General features: G+C 49.2%; 1 protein-coding gene across 1 annotated transcript in view; it reads left to right on the forward strand.

The window, feature by feature from the left end:
- Nucleotides 1-16,656, forward strand: part of SYT17 (synaptotagmin 17) — a 35,331-nt gene extending 18,675 nt beyond the window's left edge. Inside the window, exons 6-8 of the mRNA XM_036392830.2 lie at nt 2,186-2,306; nt 2,935-3,090; nt 15,610-16,656. Of these exons, the coding sequence (XP_036248723.1) occupies nt 2,186-2,306; nt 2,935-3,090; nt 15,610-15,806 (474 nt within the window). The 3' untranslated portion in view covers nt 15,807-16,656. The remainder of the gene's footprint in view (nt 1-2,185; nt 2,307-2,934; nt 3,091-15,609) is intronic.
- Nucleotides 16,657-18,764: the final 2,108 nt, after the last annotated feature.

Here is an 18,764-nt window from a genome sequence, read left to right on the forward strand (position 1 = left end):
CACTGAGGGGCTCCTTCCATCATCTCTGCAGGGCTGATGGGACGTGGTTCTCCTGCCAGTGCCCAGGTGGGTGCTGCAGATCCAGCCTGGCACTGTCAGTGTACATCATCAGGCTTTTTTTAAAATAAATGGATCAGAAATGCAAATGAATTGGAAGCAGGGAGATCTGCCTTCCCTTCCTGAGCTCCATGGCTCCTCTCTGGCCCAGGGGAACGCCTCATTTCTGCAGCTCTTGGATAAGGTCAACAGGTTCCATCAATGGACAGCTCCACAAGTAATTACCCCAAATCTTAATGCAGATTTTCAGCACTCTAAGCCTGAGGTGACTGGAAAGGTCCTCCACCACTGCCCCATGCCAGCCTGCCACCTGGCTGTGCCAGCAGTTTTGTATTTGCAGCTGGAGCTGTTTGTCTCTCCCCAGCAGGTGATAAAATCACTGAGCACTTTCCTCATTTGCACTTCCAAATGCACCTGAATTTCTAGGAATTTAAGCCTGAATGGAACCTGACCAGCAGTGAATGCAAGCAGGACTGGGTCTGATAAAAATGTTGATTATGTGTTATAAAAGATAAGCTGGGGTGGAGGGCTGCCTCGTGTGGCTCCTGTTGAGGGTGGTGGTGTGGACACTGTGATGCTTCCATCCTGTCCTGGTAATAGGATTAAAAATCACTGGCTGTTCTTGATGATAAACATGTCTGCAGGCTGTTCCAGCCACAGGCCTGAGAGGAGCATTTTTGGGCAAAATCAAATGAGAGATGACAGTTTAAATCAATTGGATGGTGTTAAAACCACTTGGGTAGTGAAACTCTTGGATCCTTGTGTTGTGCCACCCCAGGGCACCAGGGTGTATGTGGGTATGTGAGTACTCTGTGTGTATTGGGTCAGCTGTGTGTTGGGAGTGGCTTTTTGATGGAAAGAACTTAAACCGTCATTTATTGGCCAGCACTGTGATGTGGGAGCTGGCCCAGGCTGAGGGAGGAGAGGTTCCTTCTGGGTGAGGCAGGAATAATTTAGCAACAAAAGAAAATGCATGTGGTAAATGTGGGTGTGGGTGCTGTGCAGGCACAATGTGACCCTCAAGGTGCTGTGACAAAGGGAATTTGAGTTAAGAAATTAGATGCTTTTCCTGGCTGGGATTCCCAGCCTCAGTTTCCCTGTTTGCCTCTGTGCTGGCCCACCCAATGCTCCCGGTTCTTTGGGTCAGTTCAGGCTGTGGCTGTTCTGAGAACCTTTTACTTTACTGTCTACCCATAGTTTCTGGTTTCTGTAATCTAATATTTGGGGCATCAGTAAAGACATTTAAGCCTTTTGTTATGATTGCAATACTGCTGCAGCCCCTTTTCCTCTTGGGATGGGCTCTGACACCGGACCTGGGTTGGTTTTGGACTGTTTGGGATGAAGCACCAGCTCTGCAGTCCTGCATGGCCCTGGCACTGGGCAGTTGGATCAATCCCTGCCTGGTGTGTTCCCAGCCTCCAGAGTGTTTCAGTGTGGGCATTCTGCATCTGACAGGAGGAGCCTCTCAGAGCCAGGTCATGGCAAGGGGCAGAGGTTATTTTAAACCCTCACATCTGAGGAGCAGTGATGTGAGCTCTCCAGCTCTTTAATTACTAGTTTTAAGCATCCTTAAGGAAAAGGAGAAGGAATGATGGCAGAACAGCAGCGTGGCTGTGCTGCTGTGGCCATGGGGCAGGCAGGGAGCAGCAAGGGCACAGCCAGGCTGGGCCAAGGGGATCTCAGCTGTCACCCAGGGGTGCTTTAACCACTGCATGTCTGAACTCCCCAAGTGCCTGCTGTGGCCATGGGGGCTGGGGCGGAAAGAGAATGTCTCCTCCAGTGGGTCTGTGTTCTACACCTTGGTAAGATCAGAACTGCCTGGAAGCATTAAAAATGGAGCAGGTAGAGGCTGCTGACCTTGTGCCCCTGCCTCCTTCTAGGCTCTCTTTGCCTGGCTGCTGGGGAGCTGGTGAAGGATTGGTGATTAGAGGAAGATCTCCTTTTGGGGATAGTTCCTTTCTTGTTTCCACTTAGCACAAGGTACCAACAGATGGTTCTTGGTTGCAGTTCAGAGCATGACTAAAATTCATTTTTCAGGCACTTAGACAAATGAGATTTATTTAATTTCTCTCCCTTCTCTTCCCCTCTGAGTTCTGTTCTAAATCTTCACATTCTCTTTTCCCTGCAGAATGAAGTGGAGCTGGGAGAGCTGCTATTGTCACTGAACTACCTACCAAGTGCAGGAAGGCTGAACGTGGACATCATTAGAGCAAAACAGCTTCTTCAGACAGACATGAGCCAAGGTTCAGGTAAAGGGCATTTCTCACATTACTCATGCTCAGATTATATGTGCCTTTAAAGCAGATCAGTGAGGCTGCAGTTTGTGGGGGACCCAGGGGGATTTGATGCTCAGTTCCTGTTAGTACAAGGCTCTGGATGTCCCTCTTGCATGTATAGACAGCAATAATGGAAGTATTTGGAACACTTACTCTGGGGTACAGTGGAAGGCTTGCCAAATTTAAAGTAAAGGCAGAGGTGAGGAGCCAGGAGCTTTGATCCCCCTGTGCTGTGTGAGGCAGCCCCTGGGCACTGCTGGCCCTGGCCACTCTGCCTGGAGCTGCTTTGTGCCTCTGTCCTCAGGTGGTCTTCCCACATTCCTGCCCCAGCCTCTGCTGCTGCCAGAATCTTGGCATTTCCCAAAAAGAACAGCATGTCAAGGCTGACATTAGCTGTGGTTTTGGCAGGGACTGTTCTTAATCTGGCTGCCTGATTTTGTGCCCACTGCAGTCTCTGTTAGCAGCGTGAGGCACAAGTCCCAGCCCTTTGCAAAGGCCATTCCCCAGCTCAGTCCATCCCTGTGGTGCCCAGCCCTTGTGAGCAGGGCTGCTGACTCATGATCCCCATAACTCAGGGCCTGTGCTTTGTGCTCTTTGCCAGATCCCTTCGTGAAAATTCAGCTTGTTCACGGATTAAAGTTAACAAAAACCAAGAAGACCTCCTGCATGCGGGGCACGATAGATCCCTTCTACAACGAGTCCTTCAGCTTCAAGGTTCCACAGGAGGAGCTGGAGAATGCCAGCCTGGTGTTCACAGGTCAGTGTGGTGCTGGTGGCAGCAGCTGTGGGTGTGCAGGGCACTGCTTGTCCACCCTGGGGAGGTTAATGAGCACTCTGCCCTCGGCAGAAGCTGTGCCCAGCACTGCCAGCCTGGCTGGGAGTTGGTCCTGTGCTTGATTGGAAATGGGCAGAGGAAGAGGAGGAGCATTAACTGCCCTTCTCAGAGGCACCCAGCCTGGGCATAGAGTCAAACCTCAGGAGAATGAGAGGACAGCAGTGAACAATCACGGAGCCCAGGCACTGGCAAAATAACTTGTGGTACTTGCTGTAGTTTGCTGGTGAGAGGGGCACCTACAGGTGCTCCACAGTGACCTCAGCTCTTCTGTGAGCAGGGCTTGCTCATGCCTTTGCTTCTAAAGGGTGGCACTCTGTGCCAAGCCCTGCATGGCGCAGCTGAGATGGACCCAGGTACAGACCCTGGGGTCACAAGCAGGCTCAGAGCTGACCTCAGCTTTGTCAGCACTGGAGGTGCTGGCTGGGATAGGAATTTCTGTTTTTAAGCAGTTTCTGGGTCTCCTGTATTTGCTCTCAAGGCATGAAGACAGGCAGGAGAGCCTTGGTGCTGGGAGCAGGAGTGGCAGAGCACACTGGCTGTCCTGGGCCAGGGCCCTGCTGAGGCTGGTGGCATTCTCTGCCTTTTCCCACCCTGAAAGCCTTGAGCAGGGCTGCAGGGAGCTCTCTGAAGGGTGGGGTTCCCTCCCCTGCCATGGCTGCTGCCCCTTTGGAGCTCAGGCACCCCCAGGAGCAGGCTCAGACCTTCTGGCCCCCTGCAGGATCAGAGGGGCTGGCTGGTGGGCCCCACACTCTTCTGCCACATTGGGCTCTCGTGCTTCACAAACACTTCTTTTGACAACTTTCCATCATTTCTTTTGCTGAAAAGAATCTGCTTCTGAAAGGATGTGTTTTGAAGTATTTTTTAATTTTACTTTTTACACGGAAGATGCAGGTGTCAAAGCTGGTTCAAGGAGACTTATTCCAACCCATTAATTTGTTTTCAAACATGTTATAACAAAGAGTGATGCTGATTAGCAGCTTAAATGTTGCCCTTCACGCTCAGAAATTTCCTCAGCAAAACACCTGTAATTAATCACTGCTTTGCATGCATGTCACCCTGCCTGCTCCTTGCATGTGCAGGGATGGGTTTGCTCCTGGAGCTCCCATCAGGTGCTCTTGTGACAGGCCTGAATCACTCCCTCTCTGCTTTCCCCTTTGCCTGCTGGCAGCAGAACAGGCAAAGAGAGCAGCAGAGCTGTGCCCTTGGGAGGGTGAGGGGAGCAGTGCTGCTCAGCACAGTGGATGAAGCCAGGATTGATGGTGGATCTCTGGCTGTTTTTCCCTGTGCAGAGGGGTGTATTCCCAGGGAGCCAATGGGAACCTGGCTGATTCATCACCCTGTGTCACACAGGCACTGAGCCTCTGAGTGGGGCTTCATTTTCTGAGTGACATATTGCTTGCTGTGAGTTTGCAATAAATAATCCCAGGCCAGAAATGTCCCCAGCAGCTCCACAGCTGGGAAGGAACGTGCAGAGCTTTGGGAGGACCAGTGTGTCACAGACATATTTTATGAAAAATCCTTTTGCTAGGATCTTTTTCTCCTGAGAAGCTGGGAAGCTTCAGCTCCTCCATGTTTTGCTGCTTTGGAATGTGATTGGAGAATTGTTTACCCAGCATGTGAAATTGTTTTTGTTTGATGACCAATGACAGCCACCTGTGTCGAGGCTGTGAGCAGTCACAAGATTTTATTATCATTCCTTTCTATTCCTTTCAAGCCTTCTGATGAAATCCTTTCTTCTATTCTTTAGTATAGTTTTAATATATCATTTCCTTTTAATATAATATATATAATAAAATAATAAATCAGCCTTCTGAAGCATGGAGTCAAGATTCTCCTCTCTGCCCTTGTCCTGGGACCCCTGTGAACACCACCACACCAGTGAGGGGTGAGGGGCAGGGTGGGCATGGGCCCTGCCTGGGCTGGGGCTTCTGCAGTGCCCAGGGCACTCAGGTGTGAGGTGTGGGGTTGGTGTGGCCAACAGAGAGCTGGAGCCAGGGGTGCTGGTCATGTTTTTGTGACCCAGCCTTCTGCTGGGTCAGTGCCTGCAGGGTCTGTCACAGGGACCTCTGATCAGGGGCCATGGTGGTGGTGAGGGTGCAGAGCCACGTTCAGTGTCCATCCTAGTGACAGACTGGCTCCTGATGGTGGTGGGCTGTGGCCCCAGTTTATTGCTGTGTGCATCTGTGGGGCTCTGCTGGAATGAGTTTCTGAAGGTCTGGGAAGGGAATTGTGGTGCTCCCCACAGAGCCCCTTCTTGGCACCTTACAGTATTATTCAGCTTAAGGGCTCGTGAGGGGCTTTGGGATCCTCTGTTAAAAGATAATCAGGAACAAATGTTTGGCAGTATGGGTATCTTGCAATGTGAGATCTCTATTTTGCACCTCTGCATAGCAGGGGTGTAGTTTTGTTTTAGTTTTTTTAACTTAGGTGCTTTGGGGTTCCTTTTTGCTGCAGTGGTGGTTCTTTCTGTTGTGTGTTTTGTTTGGAATTGTTTCTTATTTATTTTCTCTTCTAATCCACATCTCTAGTCCATTAGGTCAGTTAATTAAATTTGCTGTTGAGTCAAAGTCCAATTGAAAAGCAAAATAATCCTGCTTGAAGGGTGGGTGATGATGCTTTGGATGGAGAGAGAGAGCTGTAAAAGCAGCCATGGGAGCCAGAAGTGAGTATGTCTTCAATAATTTAAAAGAACCTTTATTGTGGCTTTGTATTTTGGACCCAGTCTGCAGCTGTCTTTACATTGGCTTGGCTTCATGGAAAGCCCTGGAACCCTGCCAGTTCCCATCAGCTGGGGCTCCTGGCTCCCCTGGGGCTGGTCCCCACTGCAGAGCAAGGCAGCATCCACACAAAGTAAGATGAATTTTGTTTCCCCCCCTGTGTGTTTATCTCCTGTGCATCTTGGATCAAGCTGTCTGTGTTCAGTCTGGTGTGGATTTCTCCACCCTCTGCTGTGAGTTACCAAGGGTTGTGTGTGCAGACAGTGGTAAAGCACCATCCCTGCTCTCCTGGTGGTGCTCTGCAGAGCTGGACTCCACACCAAGCTCAGGGCTGAAGCACAGCTGGGTTTGGAGAGGGGCTCTGGTGCTCCAAGATGATGTGCCCAGGAAGAGCTCTGTGCTAGCCAGGATGGGAGGAGGGGCTGGTTGGGCTGGATCTTTGCTCTTTCCTCCTCCTTAGGCACTCAAGGATTCAATACTGTCAATTATTGGCATTTACAGACCAAAATGCTTCTCCTTCCACACTGGTGCAGGACACTTTGTCCCAGCTGTTCCTGCCTTCCCTCTGCTCCTTCCTCAGATGCTGCTGGAGCTGTCACTAACTCCCAGTCCCAGGCCAGTGCCCAAAATGAGGTGGGATGAGCTCTGGTGGAAATGTCCTCTCCAGGAAAAAGCATCCAGGGTCAGGATTGTTGCTGCAAGTATTGTCTGTTAACAGCTCCTCCCAAAAGAGGCTGAAACCAGGAAAGCCACTGGTACTCATTACAAGTCTGATGTCCTGACAAAAGACAAAAAAAAAAAAGAAAAAAGAGTGAGGCAACAACTGGTGGAGAGGATGTTTGATTTTCATTTACTTCATCAAACATGTTGTCTAGGTAATGAGCAGCCATTTACATATTGTAACAGAAATGCACTCTTTTGGGTGGTGCTTTTTTGCACTTTCTAGAGTTTTTCTGGCAACATGACACATATCCCCCATGTGCCATATTCTGTTTGAGTGCAGGCAAGTCATGGGCTCAACTGCTGCAGGGAAATGGGGCAGGCTCTGAAAGGTGGGGTGTTCTCCTAAGCCTGTGAACAAACCTGGGAGCAAAGGTGTTACTGTGTCTGGTGGCAAGGGGAAGGTGGAGTTTGGCCCTGACAGCAGCACTGGCAGCTGCTGCCAAGATTATTTCCATGAAGGAGAAATGGACTTTGAGATGCAAGTGCAGCCTCTGTGCTGGGAGGGCTGGATGGGCACCCAGAGACCCTGTGCTCTCCCCACTGAGGGATCTGGGGCTGTGCAGTGAATCTCAGTCTGTCAGAAAGCTTGGGCTGTGCAGCAGGGAGGCAGACCTGAAACCTGAGCCCTGTAGTATTTTGTTAATGATTATAATGTTGTTAATAACAATCATCAGTAATGCTGTTTGCACTGCAGTAAAGCCCAGATGGTCCAATAAAAACCAGCAGCACTCCAGGGCAAACTGTGTCTCAGTGACTCTTAGCATCTTCTCATCACTTACCATAAAAAAGACACCCTTCAGCACTCACAGTGAGGGGATGTTTGTCTCCCCCAGGTCCTTGTGGTGGCTGTGTGTCTTTCTCCATTTAAATAAGCTGTTGGAATGTTTGCATGGCAGGATCTTCAGGGCTTGTTACACCATCAGAGTCCCCAAAGAGGGAGAAATCATCTCCATGCTCTGGGTAGATCATCTCCATGCAATTGTAGAGGGAAAATCTGCTTTTCCTTCTGGCCTGGCCGGAAGGGCAGCTGGGCAAGGACAGCCCTGGGGCTGATGGAGAGCAGCAGGGGGGCTCATCCCACTGCTCCATCCCTGTCTGGAAGAGGACCATGGCTCCAGCAGGGCAGGAAGCTCTGCCTGGGACAGAGGGGGGCAGGCTGGGCAGGGTGTGCTTGTTGGTGGAGAGATTGACCTCAAAATGTGTGTGACCTGCACTGGTGACATCTTCACAGTCACTCCTGCCTGGGGGTGCAGCTCATGGGCACTCTGTATTCTGGTAGGATTTGTTATCTCCTCACTTTTCAATATGTTTCAAAGATTGGCAATGTCTCTGTTTTCTGTAAAGATTTAGGACCCTTTTTTCCATTTTATTTCTTTTTTTTTTTTTTTTTTTTTTTTTTTTTTTGAGTATTTTTGTTCCTGAGAGTGTTGAGACTTTGCAGAGCTGTACCTGTGGTCTCAGTGGCTGCAGCAGAGGGGCCCTGACAATGCTGTCAGCCACCACTGTGCCCCAAGGGCTGCAATGTGTGTCTTCAGATCCCTGGATAACTTTAATGCTTTATTCCAGGGCTCTAATTAACTTCCAGTTAATTAAAATAACAGATTGCTGTTCCATAGCAATATACCTGGTTTTTCTGTTGGCTCATTTGCAGTTAGCCTTTAGGAAAATATAGGGACCATTTAATGAAGTTTGTATTTTGAAAGGGGAAAAAAAGTAACTATTGGTGTGTATTGATAATGATGCAGTTCTGGATATTGGGTTGCTTTCACTGAAATGTTTTCTCTTTGAAGCAATGCTGCCTGTTTCAGCAGGATGCAGAGCTAGTGGGGCTTTTCAGTGGTATTTTTTTAATTAACAGAATGATTTCCAAATGTCCCAATCAGCTGAGCAGAAATTTGATAAAGTTTTTGACCCGAGGCTTCTCCAGAAATGTATCTGAATTCTGATTTCCCTGGCTATGTGGAAGTGTGACCTGGAGATGCCAGCATCTACTCTAGCTGCAGTTTGCAGGGATGGAAACCACCATGTCTGGAGTCACCACACATCTGCAGTTTGACTTGCCCATTTCTCCTTTTTGCTCTTGCTTTTGCTTTCCCACATGAAAACCCAACAAACATTCAGGCACTTTGTCTTTTGCACACAGATATAGGGAAGAAATCTCTACTATATGAGTCAAATTAAGCTTTTTTTTTTCCCATGCAGGAATGCAGGAGGAGGATTTGGTTTCTCTTTTGAAATACTATCATAACATCTCTTAGATGGAAGGACAATTAGACACCTCACTGCAAGAAAATTGTTTTTTGTCATCTATTAGATATGCCTTTTGGAATTATTGGACTGTCTGTATATTTCCCATATCTAGAGCTTAGAATCAAAATGTAATCCCTGACTAAACCTGTGTACTTCTATCTTAGCCAAAGGAGAAAAAATGGAAAAGCCCCACTGATGTCAGCACTGTGTTTTCTGGGGATTTATACCTGTTTAACTTAGATCAGAATTTGGCCTTTGTGTCTGTTGTTATAAAACACTCCATCCATTTATGCAGCAGCCACCATATGGTCCTTGCCCAGGTCTGGGGAGGGCAGTGAGCTCCTGGCTGGCGCCTCCTGCCCCCAGGCCTTGCTCCAGCTCTGGTGCCACACCAGGTGGCCCAGCAGGTCCTGGGAGGGGTTTGGAGAGATGCAGGGCAGGGGAGACCCCTGAGGCCCAGCAGAGCCTCTTCACAGTGCACAGTGTGCATTTCCAGGTGTACAAATCCCCTTTGGGAGAAGGGCCCCACTGCTCTCCATTTCAGTGTCCTTGCTGGGCTCCATGGAGGTGCTGGTGGTCTCCTGGAGCAGGGGACAGCAGAGGGGCAGTCAGAGATGCTGGGTGGGGGCATGCAGGCCCAGTCCTGTTTGGGGGCACTCAGGGAAGATGCTCTGGGGTGAGTTTGGTTTTTTGCAGCAGACTGACTGCTTTAACAAGGAGGAGTGAAATGCCATTAATCAGGGGAGAGCAACAAGATGCTGACCCTTCCTGACCTGGCCTGTTGCTTGCTTAGGAGGCAAAATTAGATTCATCAAGTCTCCTGACTTAGTTAATAAATGTATTGCATCTGATGTGGCAGAAACTGCCTGTCCTGGAGCTCTCTGGAATCTTTTGATAATCTTTTTCTCCTAAAGAAAGGAGCAAGCCCTCCTCTCTCCAGGCTGATGATAGGTGCTTGCTCCTTTTGCCAAGCCTCTTAATTTAAGCTGTGTCATGGCTCTGCTGCCCTCAGCCCTTCATCTTGTTTGGCTCACACTGCAGTGAAAGGAATTGTTCAAACCTCTTGCAAGGCCATCATCTGCCTGTGCATCAAATGAAGAACAGTCTGGGTGGCAGGAGCTGCTGTGGCAGCAGAGCAGTGTCTGCAAAGGGAATGTCTGTGCCTGGCCTGTGGCTGTCTCAGGAGATGGATGTGGTGCAGGCAGAGGCTGCCTCTCCTGCATGGCTGTCCCTGCCTGTGTCTGCAGGTGCTGTGTGGCACTGGTGTTGTCAGGTGTGTAAATATGCTTTGCTGGATCTGGGGCTCATAGTGCAGAGAATTAAGATGCAGTTTTAAAAAAAGGGGAATTGGAAGTGGCAAAAGCCAGCCATAGACACTCCTTTTCAGTATCCTCTGGGCTGTTGCAATAGATGATTCCAGCCCATTATTCCAGTGTCTCCTGATGAGGCAATTTCATGAGGTGTCATCCCTGCTGCCCTTGAGCTCTCTGCAGGACACACTTGTGCATTCACACTTCCCCTGCAGCCTGGATCCCTGTGTCTGCTCCAGGAGTTTCCCCTCCCTGTGTGAGAGCAGGCAGAGATTGGCACACTCCTGGTTTGGGGTGCATGTGCAGGGGGGAGCTCCCTGTCCTGGGGGAGGTTTCCACAGGGTCTCTTGCTGTGGCACTGTGCCTGTGGGGCAGCAGCTGGGTCTGTGTGTGGCCATGTGCTCCAGCATGCCAGTTCCCTCTGGAGCTGGGCAGGTGCAGCCACTGCAGGGGAAGGCTGGAAAGAGTTTAATGTGCTCATCAGACCCTGGTGGAGATTAAACTGATAAATGGGAAACCACGGCATCTTCTCCCGTGCTTTTCTCTCCTCTCTGCTAAATATGACAGGCCATGCTTGAGGAGCAAGGGCAGGGTTTGGGCCTGTGACCTTCTCAGTGTGCATCATTAGCCCAGCTGCTGCTGCTCCTCCTAGCACCTCTTTGTGCTAAACAGCCTTTGAACATTGATGTCAAGCAGTTCAGGAGCAGTTTTCAGTCCTACTTAACCTGGCAGCTCAGCCCCACTGGCTCAGGCAGTGCTGGGCACTGGACACTGGGCACAGAAAGGGCTGGGCACTGGACACTGGGCACAGAAAGGGCTGGGCACTGGCTCCTGCCTGCCTAAATGGGCAGGTGTGTGAAGGGGGCACTTTGTGAGACCTCACCAAGTGCTGAGGCTGAGTGGGAGGTGCTGAAGTGTTGATGGGTCAGTGCCAGCAGGGATGTGGCTCTGCCAGAGAGAGCACACAGTCCAGGAGATCTGTGTGCTCAGGGGGACTCTGCCCCTCGGCTGCCTGTGTACAGCCTTGGGCGTGTTTTTGCTGGTTTTTCTCTGAGTTACGTGTTTTAGTTGCACTGCAGGTGATGGTGCAGGTGGCTGCAGAAGGGTGAACTGTTGGTGTGGAGCTCTCCACGCTGGTGCTCCAAGAGAGGCAGCAGCAGAGGCGCTGTGTGGCCGTACCAGGAGGAGCAGCACAGCTGGAGCTGCTGAGGAACTGCCCAGCACACCTGGCAGAGCAGAGTTTGCAGGAGATGCAGATGTTTCACGGCCCCAGCTGCAAGGCTCAGGCGTGTCCCCATCCTGTAAATGATACTGATAGCCTTGAAGTTACCTTAAGGAAGTTTTCTTAGTTAATGCTCGTCCCTGGTCATTCCCAGGATGCTGATGTGGTCAGTCAGAGGATGAATGATTTTCTGAAATGCCAGATTAAATCCTGCTATTGCATGTGACTCACAGATGATGATGATGATGATTTGCAGTCGTGCTCTGCACAAGTGCTCAGTGTGCAGTTCTCAGTGCAGAGGGAAGGTGAGAGGCACTTTGGCTGGATCTGGTGCCAGGGCTGATGCCACCCAGGCAGCCTCATGGCTCCATTACATAGTGCAAACAGCTGACTGGCAAAAAGTGATTCCATGTGACTGAGGCTGGTGGGAGACAAGGGCAAGCTCGGGCTGGAGTGTCCCCAGAGCAGATGTGGGAGCTCCAAGGCCCATTGCATCCCCAGTGCCCTCAGCCCTGCAGGGAGCAGGCAGCCAAGCTGGGGTCCAGCCTTCCCCCCTGTGCAGGAGCCTCTGGGGGACATGGGCCCTGACCCCACAGGAACAGCTCATGTGGCACCCAGGCCCCCATCAGTTGGATATGGATCATTTAGGAACGCTGCATCAATAAGTTCATAACATGAAAATGTTTTGTTTACATCATGTACCTTGTCCTCAACAATTCAACCCATTTAATGGATATAAGTAAAAGTGATTTTCTTCTGTATTTCAGCATTTCTATTATAAAGAATGTCTTTTTAAGAAGCCTTTCTGTTTCCAAATGTGCCCTTCTGAAGAGCAGCTGCAGAAAGAATTGGTTTGACCTCTGCTTCTTTAATTGCTTTTTGCTCTGTGTTGGCCTAGAAATGGATGTTGCTATCGTGTAAATTACTGTGAGGGTGGAAAAAGAGCTCATGAGATCAGGTGTGTAGTTTCTGTCAGGAAAATATGCTTCTTAAATGGAAAGCAGCATCTACCAGTTCATAACCAGAGTCTGGGTCAGTCTGAAAATCCCAAATGTTAATTACTTTATTTTCTGCTACTGAGCAGCTCCATGGTGTCACTGGTTTTGTGGCCAAGGGCAGATTGAATCTGAAATTTACTATGAGCTCCTTTCAGACTCTGCCAGGGGATGTTCAGACATCAGGCAGCACAGCTCAGTCACACACCTGGACTCAGCAAATCCTAAATCCTGGCCATTTAGCAGTGGAATACAGCAGTTAGCCTCCCAGAAAAGCATGCCCTTGAATTTAAAAAGCTCTGACCTGATGGGTAAAGCTGAATTTTTGGCACACAAAGACCTCTCCTCATCTGAGGAAGCTGCTGTGGTGAAGCTGTGAGTGTGTAAAGCTGAGGTCAGGCTAGTGCAGCCTCTTATGGTCAGTGTGGGAATGAGCATTTGGCCTTGCAAAATGCCTTCCCTGTTCCTCAGCAATGAGTCTGTGCTATCTACAGTACTTAGTGATAGGAGCAACAATGCTTGTATAATTAGCCATTAATACCCCAAAGGACTCAGCATGCTAATTACCTGACACAATGAGATTAGCAGGTTGCATTACAAGAATTCAAAATACTTGGATCAACAGTAGAATGGCAGGTGCCCTTAGTTAGCACACCTGCTTGTTTAACAGTCCTGGCATGGAGTATTTTTGAAGAATCAGTATGCCTGGGGTGCTTCTTCTCCACTGTTAATTTATCCTGTGATTAATTGATGGCCTGTAAGGCTTCTTGGTTTAAATTACTTGGTGCTGTCTCCCAGCATTAGGCTTTACCTTCCTTAATTTTACGAAAAAAAAAGCCCAAAAACCCAAACCCAGCAACAGCAAGACCAACAACAAACAAACAAAAAGACCACCAAAAAAAAAAAAAACATAAAAACCTTCCTATTGAAAAGTTTGGTTTTGGGGTATTTTTATGTGGTTTTATCACAATATTTGATTTCTGTAGGCTAATAAATCATAGCAAAACATTTAGTATAGTCCTGCTAGCTACACCTGTGATCCATTGCCTTGTAGGAGAACTCATTAATAACCCAGACAAGCTGTGTATTAGTTGGAGATGGATGGCTTAGAATTCCTGACTGTGTCCTCAGAAGGTGGCCTTTCCAAAAAACACCACCCTGGCCTCTTGACAGAGGCACTTACTTGATAACATGTCCTGATGGCATCAGCCCCAGATAACTGATGGTGACAGGCAGAAGAGATGCAGTCTTCCTGCTGGGGTGATGAACCCCAGATCATTTCTAAATGTCATTTGAAGATGGACTTAGAGGGCTCTGAGTTGCAGGGTAGATTTTTCAGAGCAATTATTTGAACAACTTACTTGGGCATTTGAAGGTTTTGCTGTCACCTAAAATATCCACAGGTAATTTTTGGTGAGCAGAAGCATCTCTGCCCATAAACTGTGTGTGTCAGAGCTGTCAGAGGGGATGAAGTGAGCTGTAACCTGGCACTGCTTGATTTCAGGACTGCGCTGGCAGGTGGTACCCAGAGCACGATCCCAGACTGGTGCAGAGGTGAGGAGCCAGCCTGGCAGAGTGTGGAGATGGCAGAGGGGCAGGTTAAAGTAATGCTGGTCCCTTGGGGTGTGTTACAATAGGAAATGCACAGCCCTGGCCAAGGTGTGCATTTGGAAGTGGGGCTGAGTGCCTTGTGTTGGGGTCCTGCCTGCCTGTGAGGGTGTGCACACATCAGGGTGATGCCATGGGGGGTCACAGAGCTTGTCTTGCTGCCAGTCCTGGTTTCCAGCAGCCCTGTAGAGCTGGTGCTGCTGGCAAGGGCTCCATGCCAGGCTGAACCTGCTCTGGCTGCACCAGCCCAGCTGGATTTGGAGCTCCTGGTAGACCTTTGTCCTTAAAATCTCTCTCTTTCCTGAGGAGATTTTTTAATTGTTAATATTCCAGGCAGTGCCTGTGGATATCCTGGCTTCAGCTTGCAAAGACTTCATTTCAACTTTTTAATGAGCTGAGGCAGGGCTTCAGTTTGCAACGCACGCGGTGCTTTTGCTGCTGTCTGGTGGGAGGGCTCAGCCTTTCCAAGGATCAGGCCCATCATTAGGGTTTGCTGCTGTCTGCAGCCTTTCCTTCCAGGAGACTGGGCTAATCCCAAGGACAGGGTGCTGGGTTGGTGTCTCTCCCTCAGCTGCTTTCCTGGAGGTTTAACAAGTAGCTGCAGTGATAATTATGGCAGATGTTGCTGTGTAAACACCCTGCTGCCAGCCTGGCCTGTGTAATTCCTGTCTGGAGCAGAGCAGGCTGTGGATTAGCACTGGAGTGCTTTGTGCAATGTGTGTTTGGAGGAGGGCACTTTGAGATGCTGCTTCTGCACTTGCCCAGGTTCAGGCTGCTGAGCTGCTTTTGTGATTTCATGATGGCCAGGCAGAGTTTTTGGCACTTCTTTATACGATGTAATTCTCCTTCAAGGCTGGACAGGACTTTGAGCAGCCTGCTCCAGTGAAAGGTGTCCCTGCCCACAGCAGGGGGTTGGAATAGGATGATCTTTGAGGTCCCTTCCAACCCAAGTCATTTTATGAATCTGCTTTACCTGTTCATGGTAAATAGCATGGTAACTGTGGATGTGTGTCTCGCTTATTTGAATTGTATTTCAGTCTGTAGTACAGCTTATTTTATTCCTTCCAAGCTCCTGTTTCTCTAACATTTTTCAGATGCTGAATTCCATACAAAAAACGCTGGCACCTGGTGTCACAGACATATTTTATGAAAAATCCTTTCATTAGGATTTTTTTCTCCTGAAAAGCTGAGAGGCCTCAGAAATGAAATGTAAACAATAATTATCTGCTGCTGTGGAATGCAACAGGTGCATCTTTGATTGGTCTCGTGGTTGTTTTTAATTAATGGCCAATCACAGTCCAGCTGTCTCAGGCTCTCTGGTCAGTCACAAGATTTTATTATCATTCCATTCTTTTCGATTCCTTGCAAGCCTTCTGATGAAATCCTTATTTCTATTCTGTTAGTGTAGTTTTAATATATAATTTTCTTTTAATTTAATATATATCCTAAAATGGTAAATCAACCTTCTGAAACGTGGAGTCAAGATTCTCATCTCTTCCCTCGTCCTGCGAACACCACCACAACCTGGCAGGTGCTGTGGGGGTTCAGCTGTGTTTGGTTTCCTGGGGCAGGGCTGTGCTTTTCCCTTGACCAGTGTGTGTCTCTGCTTTCCCCAGTGTACGGGCACAACGTGAAGAGCAGCAACGACTTCATTGGCAGGATTGTGATCGGGCAGTACTCGACGGGCGCCCCCGAGTCCAACCACTGGCGCCGCATGCTGAGCGCGCACCGCACGGCCGTGGAGCAGTGGCACAGCCTGCGCTCCCGCGAGGACTGCGACCGCGTCTCGCCCGCCTCCCTCGAGGTGACATGAGCTGGGTGACCCACGGCGGCCAGAGCGGGCGGGCGGACGAGATGAGAACCGAACCGACCACTGAAGCTCCCCACCTCACACCCTACACGCGCCCCGCGGCAGCTCCGTTGGATTCGTGCTGGCACCCGGGCTGTGCTGGCCTCAGTGACCCCACTGGGTCCAGCTGCGCCCCCGGGGCCGGGCAGCTCGTGCCAGGCAAGCACGGAGTGGGTGCAGGAGCTGGGAGTTGCCTCTGCTGTCCTTCCGGTCCAAATCCATGGCTCATCCTCTTGGAGATATAAGTACCCGTGTGCTCTCGTTGGTGAACGTGGTAATTAGGCTAGAACATTTTTTTAAACGGTAGAACCTGTGGTGAAATCGATTCTGACTGCAGTTTTGTCCTTGTAGTAGTTTTACCAGAATTAAGCTGCTGTTAGTGTGTGTGTTTGTGTGCCCACGTGGGACAGATCCCGTGTCCCGTCAGTGGTGACCTGCCAGTCTCGATAGCAGTCTGTGTGTGCAGTAGATTCAGTGCTGATATAGCAAAATAAACATTTCCAATAGCATTTGTACTGGGAAAACCAGCTCACGTCCTTTCAAACATGTGCTGTGCAAAAAAACACCTGCTCCAGGGACTTTGGCGGTTAAGAAGACCCAGAAACCACAATTTTAATTCTCTCACAGACTGCAGTAGCTCCTTCTGTGTTGTGTGTTTACCCAGGTAGTTCTTCAGGTCACCAAGTGAACTTAGCTACAGTCCAGCTGTCCTGTTGGTTGCTTCTGTACATTTTATTTTTCCACAGCATATTGTCTGGTATGATGGAGATTGTATATTTATTGAAAATAAAATTCTATTTAATTGTGCCATATAGATTGGGGTGATACTTGTTGAATTCACCTTTGTGGTGAGCTCCTTCAGTTATGCTTATGGCAGAAAAAAAAGCCAAATGGCCGATGGCAGTTACCCCATTGTCACTCACTGCAGATGAACTGGGAGCCGTTTGAGAGAAACTGGGCACCTGCTGCTGGAGGTGGGTGTGGAGAGTGAGCTGGATGCCTTGGTCTGGCCGTGGTGGTTCCCAGCCAGACCCCAGTAACACCCTGGGGGTTGGACGTGTCAGACTCCAGGGATGGCACATGGCAGGATGGGCAGCACTCATCTCCCTCCTCTATTTATGAAATTAAGCCTTGAATTAAACCCCAGTACCTCCTGTGCTTTTAATATTTTGATTTTTAAAAAGGAAAAAACAACACACATGACTATTTCACCCATTTGTTATTTAGCTGCTACAGTAGCAGGTGAGCAGTAGTACAGGTGAGTCTCAAAAAGCAAAACAAAACAAAACTCCACCACACCAGAAAAACCCAAACCAAAAAAGCTCAGTGCTTGCTTTGGCAGGTGTCAGTGTGTGGGTCAATAATCCCTGCTGCTGTCCAGGTGTTCCTGCTCCAGGGCAGGTCTGTAACTCTGATATCAGCATCCCTTCAGCACTTTGCCCGTGGCACCTGGCTCCTGCTGCTCCCCAGCACAGCTGCTCTGTGTCAGCAGCACTCAGCAGCAAGGGCACTGGTGCCTGCAGGGCTGTCCAGGGCCATCCTCTTTCTGAGCACACTGTGGATGCTGGCTATCAATTCTAACCTGCCTCTCTGCAAGGGGAATTTCTTCTCTGCCCTGCAGTGAAGTTGATGGCAAATCTCTGTTCTCTGGCATCCTCCTGGTTTGTCTCATCAAAAAATCACAGTGGAGAGGGACCCCATGGGCAGTCCTGGGCAAACGAGTGCTGTAGGAGGCTGATCTCTGCCTGTAGCTCACAAAGGCTCAGGCAAGGGACCGTGGTTTCAGCAGTTACTGTGGTTGACATTAATACTCTTCCATGTGGGGCCTGTGGACAGCAGAATGAGCTCAGGACATCCATGAGAGCAGATACATGCTTTGCTCAGCACTGGAGATGAAATCTGAACAGAAAGTAATCTTGCCTGAGGCTGTCCTTGAAGCCATGAGGTGTCTGTTCCACAGGGAAGAACAGTCAGGATGCCAAAAGGTGGTGAGGGTGCCCAGAGGGAAGGTCAGTAGGAGCAGAACAGAAGCAGACTGGGGAGCTCCTGGCCTGCAGAGCAAACACAACAGTGTGGGAGGGAGAGGAGCAGGAGGGATGAATTGTGGCCGTGCTGCTGGGGCTGCAGCCAGCAGGTGAAGCACATCTGGTGTTTGGTGAATTGGAAGGTAACCCAAAGTGCAGCTGCAGCTGGCACTGCACACATGGTGTGCCTGCACTGTCCCCTGTGCTGGCAGCAAAGCTGGTGCCCAGCTGCTGTGCCAGGCTCAGGGCTTGCCTCGGGGGCAGCCCAGAGCTCCCAGCTGGGGGACGCTGCTGCCACGAGTCTGGCTGTTAGAAACCAGCATAAAAATTAGTCAGAATCTCTGCTCCCTCTTTAAACATGAATATTCGTGCTTTGGGAGTAGATTAATATGCTCAAAGACTTTTGTTCCATAGTTTGCTAAAAGTTGTTTATAACACTGGCTTTATCTGAGGATGGCACACAGGAAAGAAGGGAAAAGGCATGTCTTGACTTCTGATAATCCAAATTCCTTAATTATTAGTGCTCTGCTGTAGCAGTGGGCTTTTCCTTGAGCCAGATAATTTCAGATCAATGTATGGAAGGGGGGAGGTGTTCTTAAAAGGCTTTATTTAATATGAAGAAAACTTAATATAGAAAAGTTGATTGAATGAGTTACTGTCTCTGGAGTAAGTCTGGATGATTTACTGCACTGAAAGCTTGGTGTCACCCTGAATTGTTTATACTTGAATCTCTAAATATGGGTCAAAAATGCTGAAAATTTTAATCTGTAGCTAATAATAAAAAGGGAACAGCACTGAGAATGTTCCTAAGCAGTTCCTTCAGTGCTGATTTAAGGCATAAATTGGAAATTGAACAGGACCACTAAATTGTATGGTATTTGCGCCTGTACTATTTCCC

The sequence above is a fragment of the Molothrus ater genome, chromosome 16, assembly GCF_012460135.2.
Source record: "Molothrus ater isolate BHLD 08-10-18 breed brown headed cowbird chromosome 16, BPBGC_Mater_1.1, whole genome shotgun sequence".
Lineage (NCBI taxonomy): Eukaryota > Metazoa > Chordata > Aves > Passeriformes > Icteridae > Molothrus > Molothrus ater.